Source organism: Phascolarctos cinereus, unplaced genomic scaffold (genome assembly GCF_003287225.1).
Source record: "Phascolarctos cinereus isolate Bilbo 61053 unplaced genomic scaffold, phaCin_HiC Scaffold_4;HRSCAF=312, whole genome shotgun sequence".
In the NCBI taxonomy this organism is placed as follows: domain Eukaryota; kingdom Metazoa; phylum Chordata; class Mammalia; order Diprotodontia; family Phascolarctidae; genus Phascolarctos; species Phascolarctos cinereus.
This window is the reverse complement of record NW_027555847.1, coordinates 316,824,124-316,849,779: the sequence shown is the minus strand read 5'-3', so window position 1 is coordinate 316,849,779 and position 25,656 is coordinate 316,824,124. Positions and strand designations below refer to the sequence as shown.

The 25,656-nt window shown below is 36.4% G+C and overlaps 1 protein-coding gene across 1 annotated transcript in view; it reads left to right on the top strand.

The window, feature by feature from the left end:
* ANKRD31 (ankyrin repeat domain 31) overlaps positions 1 to 25,656 on the top strand; it is a 183,365-nt gene that overhangs the window by 27,158 nt on the left and 130,551 nt on the right. Inside the window, exons 7-11 of the mRNA XM_078153158.1 lie at positions 2,209 to 2,865; positions 4,889 to 5,148; positions 14,616 to 14,740; positions 16,703 to 16,858; positions 22,208 to 22,350. Of these exons, the coding sequence (XP_078009284.1) occupies positions 2,209 to 2,865; positions 4,889 to 5,148; positions 14,616 to 14,740; positions 16,703 to 16,858; positions 22,208 to 22,350 (1,341 nt within the window). The remainder of the gene's footprint in view (positions 1 to 2,208; positions 2,866 to 4,888; positions 5,149 to 14,615; positions 14,741 to 16,702; positions 16,859 to 22,207; positions 22,351 to 25,656) is intronic.

Sequence of the window (25,656 nt, the reverse complement as noted above, 5' to 3'; positions counted from 1 at the left end):
CCCTTCTAATCTTAGCTACTGGTTTTATTTGTGCAAAAACTTTTGAATTCTATGTAATCAAAATTGTCCAATTTATCCTTCATAATCCTCTCTATCCATTGTTTGTTTTATGAACTCTTCCCTTTTCCTAAGATATGAAAGGCAATTTCTTTCTTGCTTTTCTAATTTGCTTATTATGTGACCTTTGGAGCTTATCTTGGTATATGGTGCTATGGCTAATTCCTGTCATTACTTTCTAGTTTTCCCAGCAGTATCTCATGAAATTTGTTTTGCTTAACTATGTATATTTTTACAAGGGTTTTATTTTCCTTTTTATTTATTTCAGTGGGGGGAGGGAGGAGTGAAAGGGAACAAAAACAAATTCTTATTAACTGAAAAAAATTAATAAAAAATAAAACAAAAGGGAACTTGTTAAGGGGAATCTAGTCTATTCCTTGTCTTTAGGTAGTATAGTAACTAAATTATCCTAAAGAGAAGATAAGTCATCCTTTTTAAATGGCTTCCTGAGACTTTAGTAGTAATTACATTTGTAGTTATACTCCTCAACAATCTATCAGGAAAATTTTCCTCACCATGTAACTTGAAAAGACCACTGAGTTCAAGTCCTGGTTTTAACTTACAACATGATCTTTGACAAATCACTTAAACTCTCTGAGCCTCAGACTCTTCACCCCTAAAATGGGGATAATAATACTTGTACTGTTTAGCTCAATGCATGAGACTGGAATACACATTTCAGTAGAGCCTTTGCTTTTTTTTTTTTTTTTGACTAAGTGATTCTGGTTCCTAACCTTTCTGTTTTACAACCTATTGATCATCTTTGTTTATTTTTCTGTCTATTGTATGATCATGAGCTCATAGGCTTAGGGCTAGGTGGGACCTTAGAGGTCATCTAGTCAAACCCCTCATTTTACAGATGAGGAACTGAGTCCCGGGAAGGTTAAGTGATTTACTAGAGTCACAGAGGTGAAATATGGGGAACCTAGATTTGAACTTAGCTCCTATGACTTTTCCCATTACAATCTGCTGCTTCCTTGAACAAGTATGATTTCAGTACTTTGACAAACATAATATGTGTCCCCCACCTTGGAGTAACTTAAAACTTCATCAGAGAGACAAATTATTTAACATCCTCCACAATCTAGTAGCAACACATTTCCTACTTTATTTCTCTCTACTCCCCTACCAAAGTTCTGTGTTTCAATCAAACTGTCCTCTTACCCTCCCATAATGAGACTGTTAGCTCTTGCCATTGCCCCTGTTTAGAATATTGCCCTACTTCTCTCTGTTTGCCCAAACCCAATGCATCCTTCAGGGCCCAGCTCTAATCTTTTCTCCTTCAAGCCTCTTGAAACCACTCACAAGCTACTGGATCTGCCTTTCAGCTCTAAAGTTCCATAATTCTGTTGTCCTTGCCATTCATTTGGCAGTAAATCATATACTACTCTGTGACCTCCTTTATATTTTTGCATTCATTATTTAACTTTTGTATTGTTATAAACTTGTTCATGTGTTTCCTCAACTAGATTGTGAATTCCCTGTGTTCTTTGTATTCTTCACAGTGCCTAACATAGTGCTTTGCATGTAGTAAGACCTTCAATAAAAATATAATTATAACTTCTCTTTTGGAATAGCTCTGAAAGTCTGTAGTGTGCTCTTCTGAATATTTCCATTGTTGGCAAATCTTCATGATTTGAGACTGGGTTTTAATTTTAGGAAATAGTCCAGAGTAGAGATGGGGAACCTGTGGCCTCGAGGCCACATGTGGCCTTCTAGATCCTTGGGTGTGGCCTTTTGCCTGAGTCCAAGTTTTACAGAACAAATCCCTTTAAGGGGATTTGTTCTATGAAGTTTGGATTCAGTCAAAAGGCTGCACAGGAAGACAAGGTTCCCCACCCTTGGTCCAGAGTCATTTACAGCCAAGTCCTGTGTATGAGGTCAAAACGAGTATTACCATTTTGGGTCCAAAATGAGTCATGGCCACAAAATAAGGGGAGAAAAGTACTAAATGGTGTGGAGCAGACAATAAGTAAAATATGACTTGAGAGAAGGAAGAGCTCTATGTGGGCTAGAGTATGTATATGTGTGTGTATTTGAGTGGGGTAAGCTGTATTTTTTAGTATTTACCTGCAAGAGTTGAACTATGGTGAAGTTGTATACTTCTTTTGCTCGTGCTGTAATATTGGAACTTCTATTTGGAATTCATAGGAATTAAGTGACGGAGGTGACTCCCCTGAAATTAGCCTACTCTCAGGTGTTGTTATTACAAGTTATGGCATGGTAGAAGTAAAGAAAAAATCATCAGAGAAGCTGGAGGGATCCAGTGTGTTGTCAGAGTCTCTAAAGGAAGTTGCATTGCCTTCGAGAGAAATCAGGGGTGAAGATAGTTCCTGTGAAATGTTGGTGCCCACGATAGAAGACTCTTCAGGATTGTCAGAAAGTATTCTGGGTAAATACCCATTTATAGTGAATAAATTTGAAACTAGAGAGTTGTTGAAACCATTGAGTGATTTGGGTAGTCCCAAATCAATGTCACCTTTAGATCATTTGCTGATTTGTCAGGAAGATGGTCTGTCAGAAGACATTCAAGAAAATGAGAAAAATGATGCGTTACCAGCTGAGCTGCTGACAGCCCTGAACACGTTGTCGGAATCTGTGGTGGAGTCCATCTGTCAAAGAATGGAAAGAGGCAGTAGGCCCTGTGCTGAGGATGGGTGCTTAGGAACAGAGCCTAACATTTCTCAGACAGATGATGATTGTACACAAATAGCAGGAATGAATTTTGAATTTCAGCATTCTCTTCAGCCATTTGGACAAGGTCCCAAGTTAGCCGAGCCTTTGTTCAAGGATATAACAATGCAGCAAGTAAGTGCAAGTTTTAGTCTTTGAATTTTACCTTTTGTAGAAGTTAAAGTAGCGAGCCCTTTATTAAACATTTACTGTAAGCTAAATTAAATTAAAATCTTCCACTACTAAATATCAGCATCCTTATAGGGCCATTGCCATACTGCCTCTGATGCATTGGAACAAAGATGCTTGTTAAAAGCTTCCCCAGCCAAAGGTCTTTCTTCACTGACCATAAATGAACTTGATCTAAGGAAAAATTCAAGAAGAGAATAAATGAAGTTTTCTCACCAACATGTCTGTGAGAATTTATTGTTCACTTTCTACTGGATAGTAATAGGAGAATTTATGATCAGGATTTTCTCCTGTGAGCTCAGAAAGACATTAACTATGTGTCCTTTTGGATGTGGAGTAGAGATAAACTAGCCTGCACCATCTCTGGGAAACATGGCGCATGTTTCCTAGAGAGTAATAGTTATTTGTACAATTCCCCATAGAGTTAATGGGCTCAAGATTGGTTTTGGGGTGGGGAGCCTGCAGGCTTGAGGCCACATGTGGCCCTCTAGGTCCTCAAGTGCAGCCCTTTGACTGAATCTAGACTTCACAGAACAAATCCCCTTAATAAAAGGATTTGTTCTGTAAAAACATGACCTCATTCAAAAGACCACACCAAATGTAGCCTTGAGACCACAGTTCTCCACCCCTGGACTTTAGATGTATTCATGAATGACAGAACCATAATGGATAATGGGAGAAAGCATGGTGTAGTAGTAAGAATACTGGATGTGAGATCAGGAGACCTGGGTTTGAATCCCAGCTCTGCTACTTATCACCTGTATGACCTCAGGCAAGTCACTGAACCTCCCTGGGCCTCAGTGTCCTCATCTGTAAAATGAAGACATTGGGCTAGAAGGTCTCAAAGGCCCCTTCCAGGTTAAAGTATGATTCTGAGTTGTATGATGCCATGATTTTCTGTCGAGGAGACACAGATCACACTTTGCAGTCAGGTTCAGGAGAGTATCCGCTCTCATATAAAGAGAGTGTCTTTTGTATGTGAGAGAGTATCTTTCACATAAAGAAGCTCATGATGCTACTGTGAGAATTAAAATCTGAGGTTGGATGAACTTTTGATCTGGAAATAGGAACAGTTCTCAGACTTTTGGGTTCAGGATACTGTTATGCTCTTTAAAATTATTGAGGATTCTAAAGAGCTTTTGTTTATATGGGTTATAGCTATTGATATTTACCATGTTAGAAATTAAAACACATTTAAAATATTTTCCAATTAATTTTAAATTATAATAATAAACTCATTTCATGGTACAATATTTTTTATGAAAAAAACTATATTTTCCAAAATAACTAGGAACACGGTTTTACATATTTTTACAAACCTCTTTAATGTCTGGCTTAATAGAAGACAGCTGCATTTTCATATCTGCTTCTGCATTCAGTCTGTTGCAATATGTTGTTTGCTTGAAGTACGTGAAAAAAAATCTGGCCTTATATAGATATGTGGTTAGAAAAGGAAGAGTATTTTACTAGGCAAATAATATCTTAGTATTATTATGACAATAGTTTTTACCTTGAAGACCCCCTAAAAGGATCTCAAGGATCCTCCATGAATCGTCAGGCTATACTTTGATAACCTCTGTATCATAGCATTTAGTATAGTCTACACGTGTCTCTGGGTGAAGCAGTTCTCTATCTGTACTTGCCCTTTTTATTCCTACAACTTGATGCTGTATAACATTAAAGGAATGTATAGTAACCCTACTTTCGCTAGTCCATTCCTTTTGAAATTTAAGACTTGCTACTATGTCTATCTTACTCTGAGCTTTTTCTGATATTTTCAAATGTATATCATGTATTGGCACATTTTGCAATATATTTGTATTTTTAAGTACATCTGTGCACATAAGTTTTACCTTGTAAAGAACATAATTATTCTTAATGGGGAAACCCAAATTATACATGCTTTCTTTCAGGATTTTCTTTACAATTTTTCAGCATTATTTATGTCTCTGACTCTTTTCTCTTTTAGGATAAAGAAGATCCAAGTTCATTTGGACAGGAAACCTTAGCACATCAAAATGTTGCTTGCCTTGATGGGCCTAGTAAAGAGAGGGATTTAAATTCCATGGAAACTAATACAGTCATGGAAACTTCATATATGTTAAGGAGATCAGCCAGACTGAAAACAGTAAGAGAAGGAGCTACCCCTAAGAATATAGATGAAGCATATAAAATGCCAGAGGAGACACTACAGAAAACAGACAATACACTTCCAACTGAATATTTCAGGTATGCTGTCAAATTATAGGTTTGTGGTGTTTTGTTTTTGTTTCTTTTTCCCCTAGGTACTAAACCAGCCTTGCAAATAACTGTCCTTGAGGAAGACGACATTTTTTGGTGAGTCCAAAGTAAAACAACAACAACATTGCTTTATATTTTTCTATTTATGTTGTGATTCAGAGAATAGCCTGGAGTAGTATATATATAGAAAGAAGTGGGCCTCAAAGCCAGAAAGAACTGGGTTCTAGTCCTGATTCTAAACATAATGACCATGTGACCTTGAGTAAGTCACTTAGTCCCTTTGTGCTCTAGGCCACTTTTTTTTCATTTTTCAAATAATGTATTTTTTTCCAATTACATGTAAAACATTTTAAACATTAGTTTTGTTTCTTTTTAAAAATTTGTTCCAAACTCTCTCTTTCCTTCCCTCCCTTCCCGCCTCATTTGGAAGGAAAGCAGTTTGATATAGGTTATAAATGTGCAGTCTTGTAAAACATATTTCCATATTAGTCATGTTGTAAAAGCAAACACAGACCTACCATCTACCCCCCCCCCAAAAGCCAAGAAAAATAAAGTAAAATAAAGTATGGTTCAGACTCCATCAGTTCTTTCTCTGGAGGTATGTGGCATTTTCATCATGAGTCCTTTGGAATTGTCTTAGCTTATCCCTAATATAAATAATGCTTGCTGATGCTTACTTATTGTAAGGAAAGTTCCATTTATTCCTATGTTCCCTAGTGTTTTTAATAGGAACAGGTATGGCATTTTGACAAAAGTTTTTTTTCTACATTTGTTGAAATAATCATGATTTCTGTTGGTTTTGCTATTGATGTGCTTGATTATGCTGACAGTTTTCTTAATATTGATCAGTCCTGCATTCCTGATATAAATCCCACTTAGTTGTAGTATATTATCCTCGTGATATATTGCTGTAAACCTCCTTGTTGGTATTTTATTTAAAATGTTTGTATCAATACTCATTAGGAAAATTGGTCTATAGTTTTTTTCTCTGTTTTTGCTTTTCCTTATCATAGTCAATTTATACCTGTGCCCTTTGTCTATGTACACTTATCCTTCTAACTGCCCTAATAATGATAAAGTTCTTACTAGTTACAGGTATCCTTCTCATATAGGAATATAAACAGTTTAGCCATATCAAGCTCCTTATGACTTTTTTCATGTGTACCTTTTTATGCTTCTCTTGAGTCTTATATTTTTGTAATTTTTTTAAATTTTACACTTAAATACAAAATAAGAAAAGAAAAAAAAACTTTGCCACATACACAGCAGGCCACAAGAGAGGATTCAATATAAAACAATTAATTTATATTTCAAGAAAACTTACATAGTAACTACTACACATTGTTTTCAAAGCTGACCCACTTTTCTTTGTTTCCTTGTTTTTCTTTTGTTCTCTGCTGTATACTTTTTATTTTATTTTTCCCCCTCCTTTCCACCCACCCAAAATAAGACTATAATTAAGTGTGGATATATGTACATAAATATAGATATCAATAAACATACACATATATCTATATAGATACACACATATATCTATATAGATACACACGTGTATCTATATATATATATATATATATGTGTGTATCTATATATGTCTATACATATACACTCATATACATATACGTGAGACAATACGGTGTATATTTCCTCCTATCATCGGTTTCTCTTGAGGTGGATAGCATCTTCCTTTCTAAGTCCAAGTCTTTCTGTGTTTTCTAAATCAACCTGCCCATCATTTCCTACACCACAGCAATAGTCCTTTCTGGATTCAAATAGCATTTTTCTTCATAGGATCTTTGAGATTAATTTGGGTATTTATAATAGTCAGAATGACTTGGTTGATCAAAATTATTCTTAAAAAAATACTGCTGTTACTGTATAGAATGCTCTCTTGGTTCTGCTCATTTCACTCTTCATTATTTCTTGGAGGTTTCTTCATGATTTTCTAAAATCATTGAGCTCATTATTTTTTATAGCAGAGTAATATTCCATCATGAATATATACCACAATTTGTTTAGCCATTCCCCAACTGACAGGCATCTCTGCAATTTCCAAGTGTCTGCCACTACAAAGAGAGCTGCTATAAATATTTTAGAATATGTAGGTTCTTTTCCATTTTCCCTAATCCTCTTGGGAAACAGACCTAATAGTGGTATTGCTGGATCAAAGGGTATAGGCAGTTTAATAACTCTTTGGGCCTAATTCCAAATCTCTCTCCAGAATAGTTGGATAAGCTCACAGATGCATCAACAATGAATTAAGGTCCCGATTTTTCCACATCCCCTCCAACATTTGTCACTTTTCCCTTCTATCATTTTAGTCAATCTGACAGGTGTAAAATGACATCTCAAGATTGTTTTAATTTGCATTGCTCTAATTAATAATAATTTAGAGCATTTTTTCATGACTACAAATTGTTTTGATTTCTTCATCAGAAAACTGCCTGTTCGTATCCTTTGACCATTTCTCAATTGCATTCTTACAGAATTGACAAAGTTCTTTATATATTTGAGATATGAGACCTTTATCTGAGGAACTGTCTATAAAAATTTCCCCCCAATTTTCTGCTTTCCTTCTGATCTTGGCTACATTTGTTTTATTTGTATAAAACCTTTTTAATGTAATATAATCAAAATTATCTATTTTACATCTCACAATGCTGTCTATCTCTTGTTTGCTCATAAATTGTTCTCCTGTCCATAGTTCTGATAGGTAATATGTTCCATGTTTTTCAGATTTTCTTGTAATATCTCTCTTTATGTCTAGGTCATGTATCCATTTTGACCTTATCTTGGTAAATAGTGTAAGATATTGGTCTGTGCCCAATTTCTGCCATACTACTTTCCAGCTTTCCCAACAATTTTTACCAAATAATGAATTCTTATCCCAAAGATTTAACTCTTTATACTTGTCAAATACTGGGTACTTATATTTATTTACTTCTGTAGATTTTATGTCTACTCTGTTCCACTGATCTACCTTTCTGTTTCTTAGCCAGTACCAGATAATTTTATTAAATTACTGCCTTATAATATAGTTTAAGATCTGGTACTGCTGAATGTCATTCCTTTTTCCATTAGTTCCTTTGATATTCTTGACCTTTTGTTCTGCCAAATGAATTTTGTTATTATTTTTTCCTAGCTCAATAAATCTTTTTTTGGTAATTTAATTGGCATGGCATTGAATATATAGATTAATTTTAGTAAAATTGTCATTTTTATGATATTGCTCATGCCTGCCTGTGAACAATTAATATTTCTCCATCTATTTAAATCTGATTTTATTTGTGTACAAAGTTTTTTATGGTTTTATTCATATAGATCCTAGGTTTGTTTTGGTAGGTGTATTCCCAGATATTTTGTACTATCTAAAGTTATTTTAAATGGAGCATCTGTAGCTATCTTTTTCTGTAGGGTCCTATTTGTAATATATAGGAATGCTGATGATTTATGTGGGTTTACTTTATATCCTGCTACTTTGCTGAAATTATTAATTATTTTAGTTAACTTTTTAGTTGAGTCTTTAGGATTTTCAAAGTACATTATCATATCATCTATAAAAAGAAACAGTTTTGTTGCCTTATGCCTTATTCTGATTCCCTTCTACTTCTTTTTTCTTCTCTTATTGCTGTTGCGAGGATTTCCGATACAAATATTGAATAATATTGGTGACAGTGGATATCCTTGTTTCACACCTGATCTTACTTGGAAGACTTCTAGCTTTTCTCCATTAAAAGTAACACATGCTGATGGTTTTAGATAAATGCTTCTTATCAATTTAAGGAACAGTCCATTTATGCCTATACTTTCAAGTGTTTTAAATCGAAATGGTTTGTACTTTATGAAATGCTTTTTCTGCATCTACTGATATTATCGTATGATTTTCTTACTTTTATTATTGATATAGTCAATTATATTGATAGTTTTCCTTATGTTAAGCCATCCCTGCAGTCCTAGTACAAATTCCCCTGGTTCACAATGTGTAATATTTGTGATATATTGTTGTAATCTTTTAGCTAGTATTTTATTTAGGATTTTTGCATCCATATTCACTAATGAATTAGTCCATAATTTTCTTTCTCTTTTTTTATTTTTTGAGTTTTGTATTTGAAAGTCAAATTTTTTAGTCAGCTCTGGTCTTTACCTCATTAATGTTTGAAAGTCCTCAATTCATTAAATATCCATTTTCCTCCTGAAAGATTATACTCAGTTTTGTTGGGTAGGTGAGTCTTGGTTCTAATCCTAGCTCCTTTGCCCTCAGGAATATCATATTCTAAGCTTTCTAATTCTTTAGTGAAAGAGCTGCTAAATCTTATGTTATCCTGACTATGGCTTCATGATACTTAAACTATTTCTTTCTGTCTGCTTACAGTAGTTTCTCTTTAACCTGAGAGCTCTAGAATTTGGCCGTAATATTTCTGGGAGTTTTCATTTGGGGATCTCTTTCAGGTGTTAATTGGTGGATTATTTTAATTTCCTTCATAAATTTCTTGAAATATGATATCTAGGCTCTTCTTTTGATCATGACTTTTAGGTAGTCCAATAATTCTTAAATTATCTATTTTATTTTCTAGGTCAGTTGTTTTTCCAATGAGATATTTCACATTTTCTTCTATTTTTTTCATTTTTTTGTTATTGTTTTTTGTTTTTCAATGTCTCATAAAATCATTAACTTCCATTTTCCCAATTCTGATTTTTAAGAAATCATTTTCTTCAGTGAGCTTTTTTTTACCTCCTTTTCCATTTGGCCAATTCTACTTTTTAAAGGGTTCTTTTCTTCTTTTTCTCTATTTGACCAATTCTGCTTTTTAGGGAGTGCTTCTCTTCAGTGAATTTTTGTGCCACTTTTACCATTTGGCCTGTTCTGTTTTTTAAGGTGTTATTTTCTTCAGGTTTTTGGGTTGGTTTTTTTTTTTTGGTGCCTCCTTTGCCAAGCTATTGACTCTTTTTCATGGTCTTTTTGTATCACTCTCATTTTTTCCCCAGTTTTTCCTCTACCTCTCTTATTTGATTTTTGGACCCTTCCAGTGCCTGAGACTAATTCACATATTTCTTTGAGGCTTTGCATGTAGCTGCTTTGGTTTCATTATCTTCTTTTAAGTTTGTGTTTTGATGTTCCCTGATAGCATAATAACTTTCTATAGTCAGGGGTGTTTTGTTGTTGTTTGCTTTTTTCCCCAGCTTATTTCTTGACTTTTAACTTTATATTGAAGTTGAGCTCTTCTCCTAGGGTATAGGGGACACTATTCCAAGCTTTGGGTTTTTGTGCTGCTGTCTTCAGAGTTAGCTCTGGGGTCTACAATCTATCAGGTCTTCCAAGGTTGTATGATCTAAGGAGAGGTGTGGTCACGCTCTCCTGGCCCATGCTCTTGTCTGTGAGCAATCACAAGCACTCTTTTCTGCCCTGGAATATCAACCCTACTCATAGTGCTCCTCCTCGCCCTGGGACTGCCAGTTGATACTGTGTTTGAGTAAAGCAATAGAATCCTGCACCTAGTGCCAGCAAAAAGTGCCCTGTAATCTCCTTCTGACCAGTTGTCTGACACCTCCCCCTTACTGTCTGTGGGCTGAGAGCTTTAGAAAGGCCACTGCCAATTCAGTCACCTCAATGTCTGCTGCTGGCTTGCCTGCACTCTATTCGTACCCCAGTGAGACAGACTTTTCCTGCTGACCTATCAGGTTGTCTTGGGCTGAAAAATCATTTCATTCCATCCTTTTGTTGGTTCTGCTGCTCTAGAATTTGTTTTGAGGTATTATTTTAATGTTTGGAGGTGAATTTGAGAGAACCCAGGCAAATCCCTGCCTTTACTCTGCCATCTTGGCTCTACCCTCTCTGCGATTAATCTAGGCCACCTTCTCAGGTTGAAGTTGCAGAGGAGCTGCTGAGCTGCATTAGTAGGAGTTCTCAATACCAGTGAGACCCTAGGTTCAGTCCCCATCTTTGTGTTATGATTCGTGCTGGAACTTTTTGTATTCCACACTGCAGATAAACTGGTTTCTTTTCATGGAGAATGGAGCTTTAGAACAAAGATTAGGGGGTGATGGTAACACAGAAAAGTGAGCTTCTACCCGTAGTAGATGAATCCCACCCAGTCAAGGGGGTTGAAGAATGCCTACAATTTTGTGAACAGAGACTGGACAGCTTAGGGATATAGCTCAGAAGCTTAGGAAGACTGTTCATGCTTTCTGAGAGATTTCTTCCTGCCTTGTTTTTATTTTTTTATTTTTATTTTTTTCTTAATATAAATTTATTTATTTTTAGTTTTCAACATTTACCTCCACAAGATTTTGAATTCCAAATTTTCACCCCATCTTGCTCCTCCCCCCACCCCAAGATGGCATGCATTCTGAATATCCCTTCCCCTAGTCTGCCCTCCCTTCTATCTCTGCCCCCCTTTTCTTATCCCCTTCCCCTTCTATTTTCCTGTAGGGCAGGATAGATTTCCACACCTCATTTTCTGGATTTCTTATTTCCCAGTTGCATGTGGAAACATGTTTTTTTAAACATGTGTTTTTGAAACTTTGGGTTCCAAATTTTCTCCCTTCCTCCTACCCCTCCCACCCTCATTGAAAAGGCAAGCAAGTCAATACAGGCCATACATGTGCAGTTATGCAAAACACTTCCATGGTAGACATGTTGTGAAAAACTAACTGTATTTCCCTTAATCCTATCCTGCCCCCCCCCATTTATTTTATTCTTTCTTTTGACCCTCAGAAGTACTTCCTTCTGATTACTCCTTTCCCAATCTGTCCTTCTCTCTATTATCCCCCTGCTCTCTTGTCCCCTTCCTCCCCTATTTTCATATAGGGTAAGACAGATTTCCATACCCAATTGAGTGTGTATGTTATTCCCTCCTTAAGCCAAATCCTGTGAGAATAAGATTCCCTCATTTCCTCTCACCTTCCCCTGTTTCCCCTCCACTATAAGAACCTTTTCTTGTCTGTTTTGTGTGAGATAATGTACCCCATTCTACCTCTCTCTTTCTCCTTCTCCTAGTATAATCCTCTCTCACCCCTTAATTTTATTCTCCAGATATCACCCCTTCATCTTCAACTCCCCCTGTGCCATCTATCTATCTATCTATCTATCTATCTATCTATCTATCTATCTATCTGTCTGTCTGTCTGTCTGTCTGTCTGTCTGTCTGTCTGTCTGTCTGTCTGTCTACCTATCTATCTATCTATCTATCTATCTATCTATCTATCTATCTATCTATCCATCCATCCATATATACATATACTCCCACTACCCTAATACTGACAAAGGTCTCATGAGTTATAAATATCATCTTTCCATGCAGGAATGTAAACAGTTCAGTCTTAGTAAGTCTTTTATGATTTCTCTTTCCTGTTTACCTCTTCATGTTCCACTTGAGTCTTGTATTTGAAAGTCAAATTTTCTATTCAGCTCTGGTCTTTTCATCAAGAATGCTTGAAAGTCCTCTATTTCACTGACTGTCTATTTTTTCCCCTGAAGGATTATACTTAGTTTTGCTGGGTAGGTGATTCTTGGTTGTAATCCTATCTCCTTTGCCCTCCGGAATATTACATTCCATGCCCTGCGGTCCCTTAATGTAGAAGCTGCTAAATATTGTGTTATCTTGATTGTGTTTCCACCATACTTGAATTGTTTCTTTCTGGCTGCTTGCCACATTTTTTCCTTGACCCAGGTACTCTGGAATTTGGTTATAATATTCCTAGGAGTTTTCCTTTGGGGATCTCTTTCAGGGGGAGATTGGTGGATTCTTTCAATTTCTATTTTGCCCTCTGGTTCTAAAATATCAAGGCAGTTTTCCTTGATAATTTCTTGAAAGATGATGTCTAGGCTCCTTTTTTGATCATGGCTTTCAAATGGTCAAATAATTTTTAAATTCTCTCTCCTGGATCTATTTTCCAGGTCAGTTGTTTTTCCAATGAGATATTTCATATTGTTTTCTAATTTTTCATTCTTTTGGATTTGTTCTACTGTGTCGTGATTTCTCATAAAGTCACTAGCTTCCAATTGCTCTATTCTAATTTTTAAGGAAGTATTTTCTTCAGTGAGCTTTTGGACTTCCTTTTCCATTTGGCCAATTTTGCTTTTTAGGGCATTCTTCTCCTCATTGGCTTTGTGGACCTCTTTTGCCATTTGGGTTCGGCTGTTTTTTAAGGTGTTATTTTCTTCAATTTTTTTTGGGTCTCCTTTAGCAAGCTGTTGACTTGTTTTTCATGATTTTCTTGCATCACTTTCATTTCTCTTCCCAGTTTTTCCACTACTTCTCTTACTTGCTTCTCAAAATCCCTTTTGAGCTCTTCCAAGGCCTGGAACGAATTCATATTTTTCTTGGAGGCTTTGGATGTGGGAGCTTTGACTTTGTTGTCTTCTTCTGGTTGTATGTTTTGATCTTCTTTGTCACCAAAGTAAGATAATATAGTCTGACTCTTTTTGCGAGGTTTGCTCATGATCCCAGCCAACTACTTGAGTTTTAAACTCTTTGTTAAGGTAAGAGTCTGCTTCCAATGTGGAGAGTGTACTGTCCCAAGCTTCAGGGGTTTGTATAGCTGTTTTCAGAGATACTTCCAGGGACCTGTAAATTTTCAGTTCTTCCAAGGTGGTATGATAAGGGTCGAGGTGTTTACTCTTTTCCTGCCCTGTGCTTTGGTCTTTGAGTGACTGGCCACAAGCAGTCTTTTCTCTCTTGGAACTATGAGGAGGGTTTTCTTTCCACAGCCCTACAAGCTCCACTGCGCCAGCACTCTTCCTCACCCCAGGACCGTCACCCAAAACTGTGACCCAGATCCAAGCTTGGGCAAAGCAAGAGATTCCTGCCTCAGCACCAGCAAAGAGATACCTGCAATCTTGCCTCTGATCAGCCACTTGATTCCCCCTCAGTCAGTGGGCTGGAAGCTCAGGACGCAGCCACCGCCCCGGAGCCAGTGCTCTGCGCTCTGAAACTGGCTCTGACCTAATGCTTCTCTCACCGAAAAAACAGACTTTTCCACTGACCTTCTAAGTTGTCTTAGGTGTTCCTGGATTGAGGAGTCTGGAAACAGCCACAACGGCCTGGGATTCGTTCCTCTGAGGCCTGCTCCAGGTTCACTGAGGCCTGCACACCCACGCCCAACTGAGCTCCTCTCCCCGCCCAGTGCTATATGCCTTTCCAATCAACCATCCAGGCTGTCTTGAGCTGGAAATTTGTTCTACTCTGTCTTTTTGTGGGTTCTGCTGCTTTAGAATTTGTTTAGAGCCATTTTTTTTTACAGGTATTTGGAGGGGTTTAGGGGAGAGCTCAAGCAAGTCAGTGCTTTCACTTCACCATCTTGGCTCCGCCCCCTGCCTTGTTTTTATAGCACATTACACAACTTCCTTTAAGCTTTGAAATTTCTACCAAAATCCAGTGTGATAATCTCAGTGTTGATTATGAAGAAGAGAAGGATTACATTAAATTTTTTAAAAATCATATTCCTTTTCCTAGAACACAAGATTCTGCTTTTCAGAATAACAGTGATGAGAAGTCTGTGGAATGGAGCAAAAAACAGATTTTATCTGCTTATAGCTGTGATGAACAGATAAAAAAGAGCAGAAGAACTGCAAAACCCAGTAAGTTTCATTTTGAATATCTGTTTGCCAAAATGACCTGCTTCTGACAGAGTGGTCACAGACCCCTTTTCAAGAGCAGCAGGATTTAGTAGCAAATCACATTTCTCCCTCTTAGCCATGCATGCCTTACTGTTTTTACCTATTTCCCCCCTCATTCTTTCAGAAAAGAAAATTTCTAAGTAAACACAGAGTAAATAGTATTAGGCCATAATTCACATAAAATCAATCTCATGTATTTTAAAATAGCAACACACTGATGGATAGTATCAAATCAAGGTTTTTATAGTCTGGTGGTACTTACCTATTGTTAATGGCAGCAGAAACACTTATGTGTTTAGGTACCATGTGATGATTTGAAATCTGGTAGTGGACTCTGGGAAATTCATCTAAAAAGCCTGTCTCTTCAGTTGAGTTGCCATTCTGAAAATGAAAGACATATTCATTTAGACCTACAAAGTTTGGTATGACCTTGGAGAATTGAGTCAAGGCTTATTAGGAGTATCAGTTGAAGAGTCTAGTTAAGGCTTCATATCCTCAGAGACAGGAAGACTATCATTCAAAGTAAAGTGGAAAACTGAAATAACACATTTAATAAACACATTGGTTTAAGAAATCAGATTTATCCCTTAGATTAGGGTCAGGGACTATGAAATGAGTTAATATTTGTAAAGTACTATGCAAATGCTAGCTATTATGATAATGATTTAGCTGTTGACAGTATTTCTTCAGTACTTAAGGAAAAGAAACTTATTTTCTTTGTGTATTTTTTAGAAGTTACTCTTACATTTTCTCAGGGACCTTTGAGGGATTTTCTTTTGCTGCATAATGAGAGGCAGCATGACATAAGGAATAGAAGTCGGGTCTTGCAATCAAGAAGATCTGGATTTGAGTCCTGACTCTGTCACTTATTATCTGTGTGACTGTGTGCAAGTCACTTAACCTCTTACTGCTTCCAGCTATTCTCTGAAAGTATGTTACAGATGAGTTACTAATCTGCATTGGTAGAGAAGTGGTCTAGATGATCTCTAAGGTTCCTTTCATGCATGAAATCCCAAGTCTTGATCTAAAAAAATAAAAGAATTTAGAATAGCTTGTTGTTACCTAGTGGTATAGCTTTCAATTAATCTTAATGTTTTAAATCGTCTTTTTTTTTGACAGAGCATTTAAGAAAAGAAATTTTCAGTGTCCTCATGATGCATAGAGTTTACAGAGACTTCTACAATTTAGCCACTGAAAATAGCTATAGCTAGGTAGTACAGTGGGTACAATGTTGGACCTGGACTCAGAAAGACTCTTCTTCCTAAGTTCTATCACATAACCTTTTTTGCCTCATTTCCTCATCTGCAGATTGAGCTGGAGAAGGAAATGCTAAACCACTCTAGTATCTTTGCCAAGATAACCCCAAAAAAGATCATGAAGAGTTACACATGACTGAAAAAATGACTAAACAATAACAACAGGAGTTGGCAAATGAACTTAAATTTTTCCAAACTAAACAAAACATGTTTGATTTATTGGCACTATGAAATAACTAGAATGGTTTTAATTTAATATATATAAATGTATATACTTCGAAGCAAAATATATTTTTTGTAATATGTAAATTCCATAAAAGTATCTTAAGTCCCTTGATTTTTATAAATATGTGCAATATATACCATGGATTGCTCACTTTAAAAATGATTTCCTTTGTCATCATTTTTCTCATCCTCATTATGATAACAAGTGCATGCAAGAATATTTTCAAAGAGCAGAAACCCACTGAAATAGAATAAACCAGTTCTTTTAAAGTTTCTGACTCAAGAACAAGGTAGCTCCATTCCAGAACCATCTGACCTGGGTTCTGTAATTTTGTATGTTACCTCCTTCAGCCTACTTTTTGCCCTCTGATATTTGCAGCACAGTGGTTATTTTTGTTTATGAGAAATTTGGTGTGATTTTTTTCTTTTCCTCTGCCTACAGAAAAAAGTCATAGGAGCATATTAAAACTTTCAAGTATTAATCGAAGAGACATCTATGGAGAATCACCTCTGCATAAAGCTGCTCAGGCAGATGATTCCACTCTTGTCAAGAAATATATAAAACTAGGTGGAAATGTAAAGCTGGCAGATTATGCTGGTAAGTTTTACCTTCAAACCAAACCAAGAAGACTCATGGCTCATCGTGTGGCTCATGTCTCATCATTCTTGTTCAGTCATATGTGACATGGCCTCTCCCCTCAGGGATCCTACAGTCTAGTTTGAGAGAGTAGATAAAGTAGGAATGTAACTCATAAATATAGTATTAAATGTAAGTTGAAACACTCAAGGCAGGCTTCATGAATTTCTGCAGACAAGGCAAAGCTGAAAATTGATGTTATACTCTTTGCTTTTTGTCAGAATTTTCTGGAAAATTTTCTAAATTGTCTGCTTCCATTTGATTGAGAGACTGGGTTTAGAATATCCAGGAATAGTTCTTTGTGGTGTTGTGGAAAGAGAGGTGGATCTGGAATCAGAGGACCTAGCTCCTCTCAGGTTCCAATTCTAAATTTGAACATAGGTTCAAATCTTGAATCTACTACAATATCACCTTGGGAGAATCACTTTTCCTTTTTGGGCCTCAGTTTCCCCATGTATAAAACAAGAAAGTTGGATTGGATGATCTCTAAGGTTCCTTTTAGCTCTGAAGCCACAATGTGTGTTAAGGGCAAAGTTCTTTGATTACTTCATCTTTTAAAAGCAGCTACTTAGGAAAAGGTGATCAAGAACCTTCCACAAATAAAAGCTTCCTCAGGCAAGTCTTATTTAGATAATAATAATGGCCAAGAACAACAACCAAAAATTACAGGTCTTTTTTTTTCTGTCACAGCTATAAAACACAGTGTTTTTTGCCCTGATTTCTAGTATGGTTTCACATTTTTTTGTCTCTAAGCCACTGTTTTCAGAGAAACCATAGTATTGTACTTTTGAAAATAATATTTTTCTTATTCAATAAAACTGAGTTTGTTATCTTACCTAAAGTGATGCTACTAATGACTTTGTGTTATATTTTACGTGTAGAACATCCTTCCTCAGTATATAAAAGTCTCCTCCCAGCCTTCTTGGGCTTCACTTCCCCACAAATCATTTTTCCAGTCATGTAGTCTGCTTGATGGAATGTTCCTGGTGCTCCTCATTCTGAACCTGGAATTTGGGTGACCTTGGTTCAAATCTGACCTCAGATGCTTAACTAACTATGTAACTAGCCAAGTCACTTAACCTCTGTTTGCCTCAGTTTCTTCATATATAAAATAGGGATAATAATATCACTTACCTAGTAGGGTTGTTGTGAAGATAAAATGAGTAATCTTTGTAAAGTGTTTCGCAAACCTTAACGTTATTATCTTTCCTATTAATATAGGTAGTTCTTTACTCTGTATAACAAATCTTATAGCTGAAGGTAGATTTGGATATTACATAATATGTTTAGACTTGGAAGTAATCCATGGTGTGCTTCTTAAGCAAAAATAGCAATTTGTTGAATGATCTTTTTGTTCTCTCCAAATCATAGGAAACACAACTAGCATGTGACAAGATCCATGTATCCATCCAGTTAGTAGTCTAACACAAGTAATACAGCACAAGGGAAGGGCCCAAGCCTTATCCTGACCACCAATCAAATAGTTAATATGTTTTTAAAAATAGAAAAGTAAAGTTTCATATAAGATTTTAAAGTTAGCTCATTGCAAACACAATAGAAAATATTCTGATGATTGACACATTTAGGAGGCATTTTGAATGTGAATAATGCAAACCAAAAGTGCATGAGGAAAAAAGGATTAAAAACAATAATGATCTTTACCAAATAATGACCAGCACACAACTGACAGAACATCAGAAACACATTGAGGGTATCATTATATAAGTGAACATGTATGAAAATATCAGTCTGCTGTGTCCCACAGCATACAAGCTGATACTTTACACAGCATGCAAGAGCGAGCCAGTTAGTGACTTATTCCTACCCTGCTTCCACCACCCCTTTACTCTGAACTAATCATACTATATTACCACCTCAACTTGCACAATTTATGTAAAAATTCATGTCACTCAGTAATAGTGAATAATAAAGTAATTCTATTTACATTTTCAAAAAACCAGCATTAAAAGATACCTATACCAAGAAGTTTCCGCATAATAAAATATGAAAGTGCATTTTTTTGGCTAGCACCACCCAGAGAAATTGTGGGTGGAATGAGGGATGAGAGTATTTCCTCTCCAATGATTATCCCCTAGGACATGCAGACTTTCCTTGTCGTTTCTACTAAACCCTTCCTCTTCAGGGTGCTCTTTAGTGAACAACCCATCCCTCATGGAAAATTAAAATCTTGTCTGTTTGGTTATATACACAGTCAGAAAGACTGACATACCAGTGCCAGTGACCTCAAGTCAGATAAAGGGAGATTGAGTGGATCTAGAGATTTGAGTCAAGGACACAGTATCAGAATAGGAAGCCAAGCAAATTAGACTAGAGAGAACCTTAGAGCTGGAAGGAACATCTTAGGCTATCTTTCTAAACCAACCTCTATCTGAAAAAGGAGAATCTGATTTAAAACATCCAAAAGTATCCAGCTTTTGCTCGAAGGTTTCTAGTATGGTAGAATACATTGCACTTGAGGTAATCTGTTCCACTGCTGGATATCTCTAACAGTAAGAAAGGTTTTTTCCATACATAAAAGTTGAAATCTATCTCTTTGTGATTTCCATCCATAGGTACTAGATCTTTTTTTCTGGGACCAAAGAAAGCAAATTGAATTCCTTTTCTACATGATAGCCCCTCAAATATTCGAAGACAGTTATCATAGGGCCTTTAAGTCTTCTTTTCTTCAGGCTACACATCTGCATTCAGTGCTTTCTCATGCCTCCTTTAGCATGATTTCAAAGCCATTCACCATCCATATTTTCTTCTTCTTCATCCCAATTTATCAATGTTTATCCTAAAATGTGCTTTCTTGAACCTAACACAACACTCCACATGTGACCTTATCATGGTTGAGTACAACAGGGCTCTTAACTTCCCTAATCCTTAATATTCTGTAGCAATCTTAGACTTTTTTTTTTAGTAATTTCTGTCATGTCTGACTTTTTGTGACCCCATTTGGGGTTTTCATGGCAAAGATACTGGAATGGTTTACCATTTCCTTCTCCAACTCATTTTACAGGTGAGGAATCTGAGGCAAAAACTTGGCCAGACTTAGTAAGTTTCTGAGGCCAGATTTTAATTTGGGTCTTCCAGACTCCAAGCCTAGTGGTCTATCCACTGCACCACTTAGCTCCTCTTAGACTTAAGAAAATAAAATTATGCTAACCTTTTTGACTTATGTCTCACATAGTGTTGACTCATATTGAGATTGCAATCTACTTTTTTTTTTTAAAAAAGCCCTAGATCTTTGCTAAATAAACTATTCGCTAGTTACCCCTCCATCTTCTAATGTGTGGTTAATTTTTTGAACCTAAATGTAAGACTAAATTTATCCCTATTAAATTTCATCCTACTAAATTCAGTCCATCTTTGTAGCTTGTGAAGATCTTTTGGTTCCAGCCTCTGTCATCTAGCTCATTAGCTATCCTTACTCATTTTATGTCATCTGCAAACTTGATAAGCCATTTATACCTTTATCCAAGTCACGGGTAAAGATGTTAACCAGCACAAAGTCAAATGCAGATTTCTAAGACATTCTACTAGAGACCTCCTTTGAAGGTGACATGGATCCATTAAGGATAGGTTTTTCCATTCTCCAGTTTGTGGCTCTTCTTCTGTTTCCATCATCTTCCAGAGATCATGGATAGAGGCACAGTAATCACATCTGCACCCTATGGAATAGTTCATTTGGGTTCAGTGATTTGAATTCAAAGGCAGACAGATGCTTCTGCTCTTCCCCTACTTTATCTTAGGATTTCAATTCCCTGTCCACATTGTTTCTTCTGTTCTTTCCAGTCCAAATAATATTTTCTTTGCCAGAGAAAACAGAAGTAAAATAAGAATTAAGTAATTCTGCAGTCCGTTATCATCATCCCATCTTTCCCAAGTAACAGTCTTATCCCTTCTTTAATCTTCTTACGTAGCTCTATATAATATAGCTTTAATCTTCTTTTCCCCAATATAGTTAAAATACCTCGTTCTACATACAATCAAAGATTTAGAGCTGTAGAAGATCTTGTAAGTATGTCACTGATCCCAGCCCTTTATTTTACAGATGGGAAAATGAAGTCACTGATAGGTTAAGTGACTTACTTAGGGTCACATATATGGTAAATATCTGAGATAGGATTGAGTCTCATTCTATCCACTATACCAGGCTATCTCCAGGGTGGAGTGAAGGTGGAGATCATGAGAGTTGGAGGTAACCAATTAAGAGGTTAGGGTATCTGAGGAGACACCAACTTGTATAATAAAGTCCCCATACATGAGGGCAAGGGTTTGGGGTGGAGAAGACTATAAGCCAGGTGATGAAATCCTTGAGAAAGGAATTGCCATTATGGAGGAACAGGTGAGATGGCATCCAAAGAAGCTAATGTGATATTAGGCTGAATTAAGAGAGGTATTGTCTACTCTGTCTTGATCAGACCAAATATGGAATATTGTCTTTAGTTCTAGGTGCTGAACAAAAGGAAGTCCAGAGAAGCAGCAGGAGCCCAGCTGTTTGCTAGGAATTGAGATAAAATGTTCATTATTCTGAAATAAAGCATTGTGAAAAAAAAAGTCTTAAACTTACTTTAGTTGTTGACTCCTCTTCATATCTCTCACTATATAATACACAAAGAAAGCATCCTCAAGATCATAGAATTAGAGAATGTTAGAGCTGGAAAAGGAACCTTAGAGATGCTTTAGCTCAATTTTTTCATTCAATCAGTGAAAGTGTGGAGGCGCAAAGTGATGATGAAGGCATTTTTTTAAGGTCACAGGCCTAGTTAATTACAGAGCTAAGACCAGAACCCAGTTCTATGATTCCCTGTCCACTTCTCATTCCTCTGTACCCTGTTTGATTTCTTTTTTTTTCCCTGAACATCAAAAATTATACCAAGAAACAACATAATATAATTAGCTATTGTTTAGCAAAAATTCCAATCATGGACAAATCGATGCTGTATGAGTTGTGAAGTTGTCTTGTGCTTTATTTTCTTGTTAAAAAATCCATTTGGTAGATTTATTTGTGAGTGTTTAAAATTCAGCAAACCTCGTCAAAATGGCTGAAATGGATATTTGGAAATAATTGATTTACTTTTTTCTGTTGAAAGTCGGAGACACTATCACAATAGATCTAGAGCACAGGATTTGACCTTTAGTAGAACTGAATGGACTGAATAGCAAGATGCCTTTATAAAACTTACTTTCCACATCACAATAAACTTAAATTTTTAAGAGAAAACATAAGATCAATGGTTAGCTTGGAAAAAGCTTATAAAGGTTCCAGGTTTAAACATATTAATTTTCCTTTGGTACAAATAGGCTGGACCGCGCTTCATGAGGCAAGTATGGATGGATTTTACAAGACAGTCCTTGAGCTGTTAAAAGGCGGAGCTGATGTAAATTGCAAAGGGATGAAACAAATCACCCCAATTTATGATGCTGTGTTAAATGGACATTATAAGGTACTGAAAAAGTGTTTCTCTCTTAGGGATAAATACTACAGTTAATAGAATTTTCAAATCAATATGGCCAGTCTATAAAAGATGTGAGTTTTTTCAGTGTCATTTCATTATTAATGAAAATACTTACTTAAAACTGAACAAAACCTTAGAAGCCATCTGATCCAAATCCCTCATTTTACAGATGAGGTAATTGAGGTCCAGAAAAATTAAATGATTGGTTCAGGGTCATACAAGTCATAAAATACTCAGGATTTCAACCTTCTGTCTCCAAAGCCAGAGTTCTTGCTGCCATATCATACTATTTCTTCAGTATTTCAGGGAACCATGATTTAATTGATATGAGAGCTCTCTGCACTGATAAGAGTTGCAAACCCTCAATGCTTTGGTAGTAAGTTTTCATGAAGTGCAGTGCTTAAAAAATGACCAAGTGATTAAGCCTGACAATGATGAGACTTTTTTAGCTTAGTAGTCAGTCAATAAGCATTTGTTAAGCATCTATTTGCCAAGCACTGTGCTAAGCACAGGGAATAAAAGGAAGCCAAAAGACAGTCCCTGCTCTCAAGGAGTTCACTGTTTAATGGGAGACACAATATGAAAACACTATATACAAGCAAGTTATATACAGGATAAATTGGAGTTAATCAATAGAAAGAAAGCACTAGTATTAGTAATTAAAAACTGCTAGAAATTTCACTTTGCTGCCATAGTCTTCAAGAACCCAAGGTTATCTCTATGCCAGTAGTTGTCATAGTGTGATCCAGGGACCACTGGGGGTCCCCAAAACCATTTTACAGGGTTCACAATGTCAAAACCATTTTTAGAATGACATCTCTATTTCTAATATGGTAAATAGCAATAGCTGTAACCCACATAAATACAATCTCTTTGATGGGGGCCCTCAATAATTTTTAAGAGTACAAAGGGATTTTGAGACCAAAAAGTTCGAGAACCACTGTTCTTTATCAGGTTTGAAGAAGTACTTTAATAAAGGATCAACAAGAACAATAATAGATTTGGGCATTTATAGAACAGTTTAATTCATTGTCTTATTTGATGCTCCCAGTAAGTTATGCTACTGAATATTCAGAATTTGGTTATGAACTTTTGAGGATGGTTTGAAGAATAAGTTTATGATAATGGAATTTGTTAATTTGTTATTATACAACTTGCTAATTTATTAATTATACAACTTGTAGATTTTTAAATACTCCTACAGTACAGAGGCAGATTCTGATTTACCTAAGCCTGTCATCATATGTAAACAGCCATCCAGAATGGGTGCCCCAGAAGGGTGGTTGAGTAATTATAGGAATCCTTCCCTCTCCACTGCCATCCTTTTATGTTTTCTTTAATCTGACCTCTTTCAGCTAACTGCTTTCTAAACCACCACCTCTGAACCCTGATCCCATTTTGCTTCTCATCTAACTCTAGATCCCTACAGACCATATATATACAAGAGAAGCCCTCTCCTCATGCCAGCTCTAATGATGAAATGTCTGGTATAACCTGAGTTTCATTTTCCTCTGAAAGTAAATTAATTCTACTTCATTCTTCATGTACAAAGACCTACTATTTATTAAGTGTAGCAGCTTTTTGTTCATTGTCTGCTTTCTTGTTATTAACATTAAACAAACAAATCTAACCTTGAATAACTCCTTCTGGGACCACAGGAGCTGAAGTACTGTTATTTCCTTCTCCATCACAGGGCTCCTTTGCTCTGGACTAAGGCACGTAGTTGGAGCAGGTTCACTCATGGCTAAGAGCCTAGTCTCTACTAAAAAGGGTTAGACTCTCTTTTCATATACCCTTTATTCATTAAAGCCCCACCCTAAGGAAAGAATGCTTTCTAGGCCTGAGTTAGTGTCAAATGAAGACCAGAAGATGGTGTGAAAAGGAGTAATGAATATAAGAAGGCTAGAAATGTACGTTGGAACAAGGTTGTCAAAGGCTTTATATGCCAAATAGAGGAGTTTACATTTGATCTTAAAGGCAATATGACACCATAGCTCATTGAGCTAGAAGTGATATTCTCAGACCTGTGCTTTAGGAACACCACTTTGGTAATTATGTGAAAGATCAATTGAAGAGGGGAGAGATGTGATAGTGGGATCAATTAGGAAGCTCTTACAATAGTACAGAATAGAACTAGCTAAAGTGGTGGCCTTGTGAGTAAAGAGACATTATGGAGATAGAATTGATAAAATGTGGCAATTGAGTGGATAAATGGGCTGAGAGAAAGTGAGGAGTCATGGATGATTCCAAGCTTGTGAACCTAGAAGTATGCTGGTGTCTTTAGCATAGATAGAGAAGTTCAGAAGAGAGAGAGGTCTTGGGGAAAAGATAACAAGTTCTGTTTTGGACATGTTGATTTTGAGATGTCTACAGGGTATCTAGTTTGAAATGCCAAATAAGCAGTTGGTAATTTGGGCAGCTAGGTGGCAGACCTGGAGTCAGGAAGATTTCGTCTTCCTGGGTTTAAATCCAGTCTTACTAGCTGAGTGACCTTGGGCAAGCCACTTAATCCTGTTTGCCTCAGTTCCTGATCTGTAAAATGAGCTGGAGAAGGAAATGGCAAACCACACAAATGTCTCTGTAAAAACAACAACAAGAACAAACAAAACCCAAATTGGGTCATGAAGAGTCAGACATGACTGAAAACAATTGAGCAAAAATATGGTTGTCCAGGGGCACAGCAGGGATGACTCAATTAGGATGAGCTGTGGTGAATCCCATCCATGACCTAGTGGTCAAGTCAGTTCTGGCTGGAGAGAAGGAACATAGGCCACTTGAAATTAAAACACCAAAACTTTTAAAAATTGGGTTAAATTGGTTAAAAAGTTAATTCCCTGTCATTTTGTCTGAATTTTAACTTCCAGATCTTACATAGGTTCCCTTGGTTCTTAATTTTCTGCTCAGCAACCAGTTTTCTTCTTTGTATCAGTTCTTGGATCAGCAGGTACTGTGGTACAAATATGGCCTGGAATTTGTTGTTGTTTTTAAATTTTAGTTTGTTTTCTTGGCTTGGGTCTTGCCTTGGGTACAAGGCAGGGATTATCTCCCTCTCAGGACAACCATTCAGAATTTTCCATATTGCAAATATTTCTAACTGCTGTCATATTAGTGCTGTCTTAGGCAGTACTTGACCATAGTCATCTTTCAAATATTTGAAGAAAGCCATCATGTCTTCCTTGTGTCTTCTGTTCTTCAGGCAAAAACAACTCTAATCCCTTTAAAGTGGTCCTCCTGTGCCATGACTTAAAAGTACTTTCATCATTCCTGATCACTCTCCTATAGATAAATTGTAGC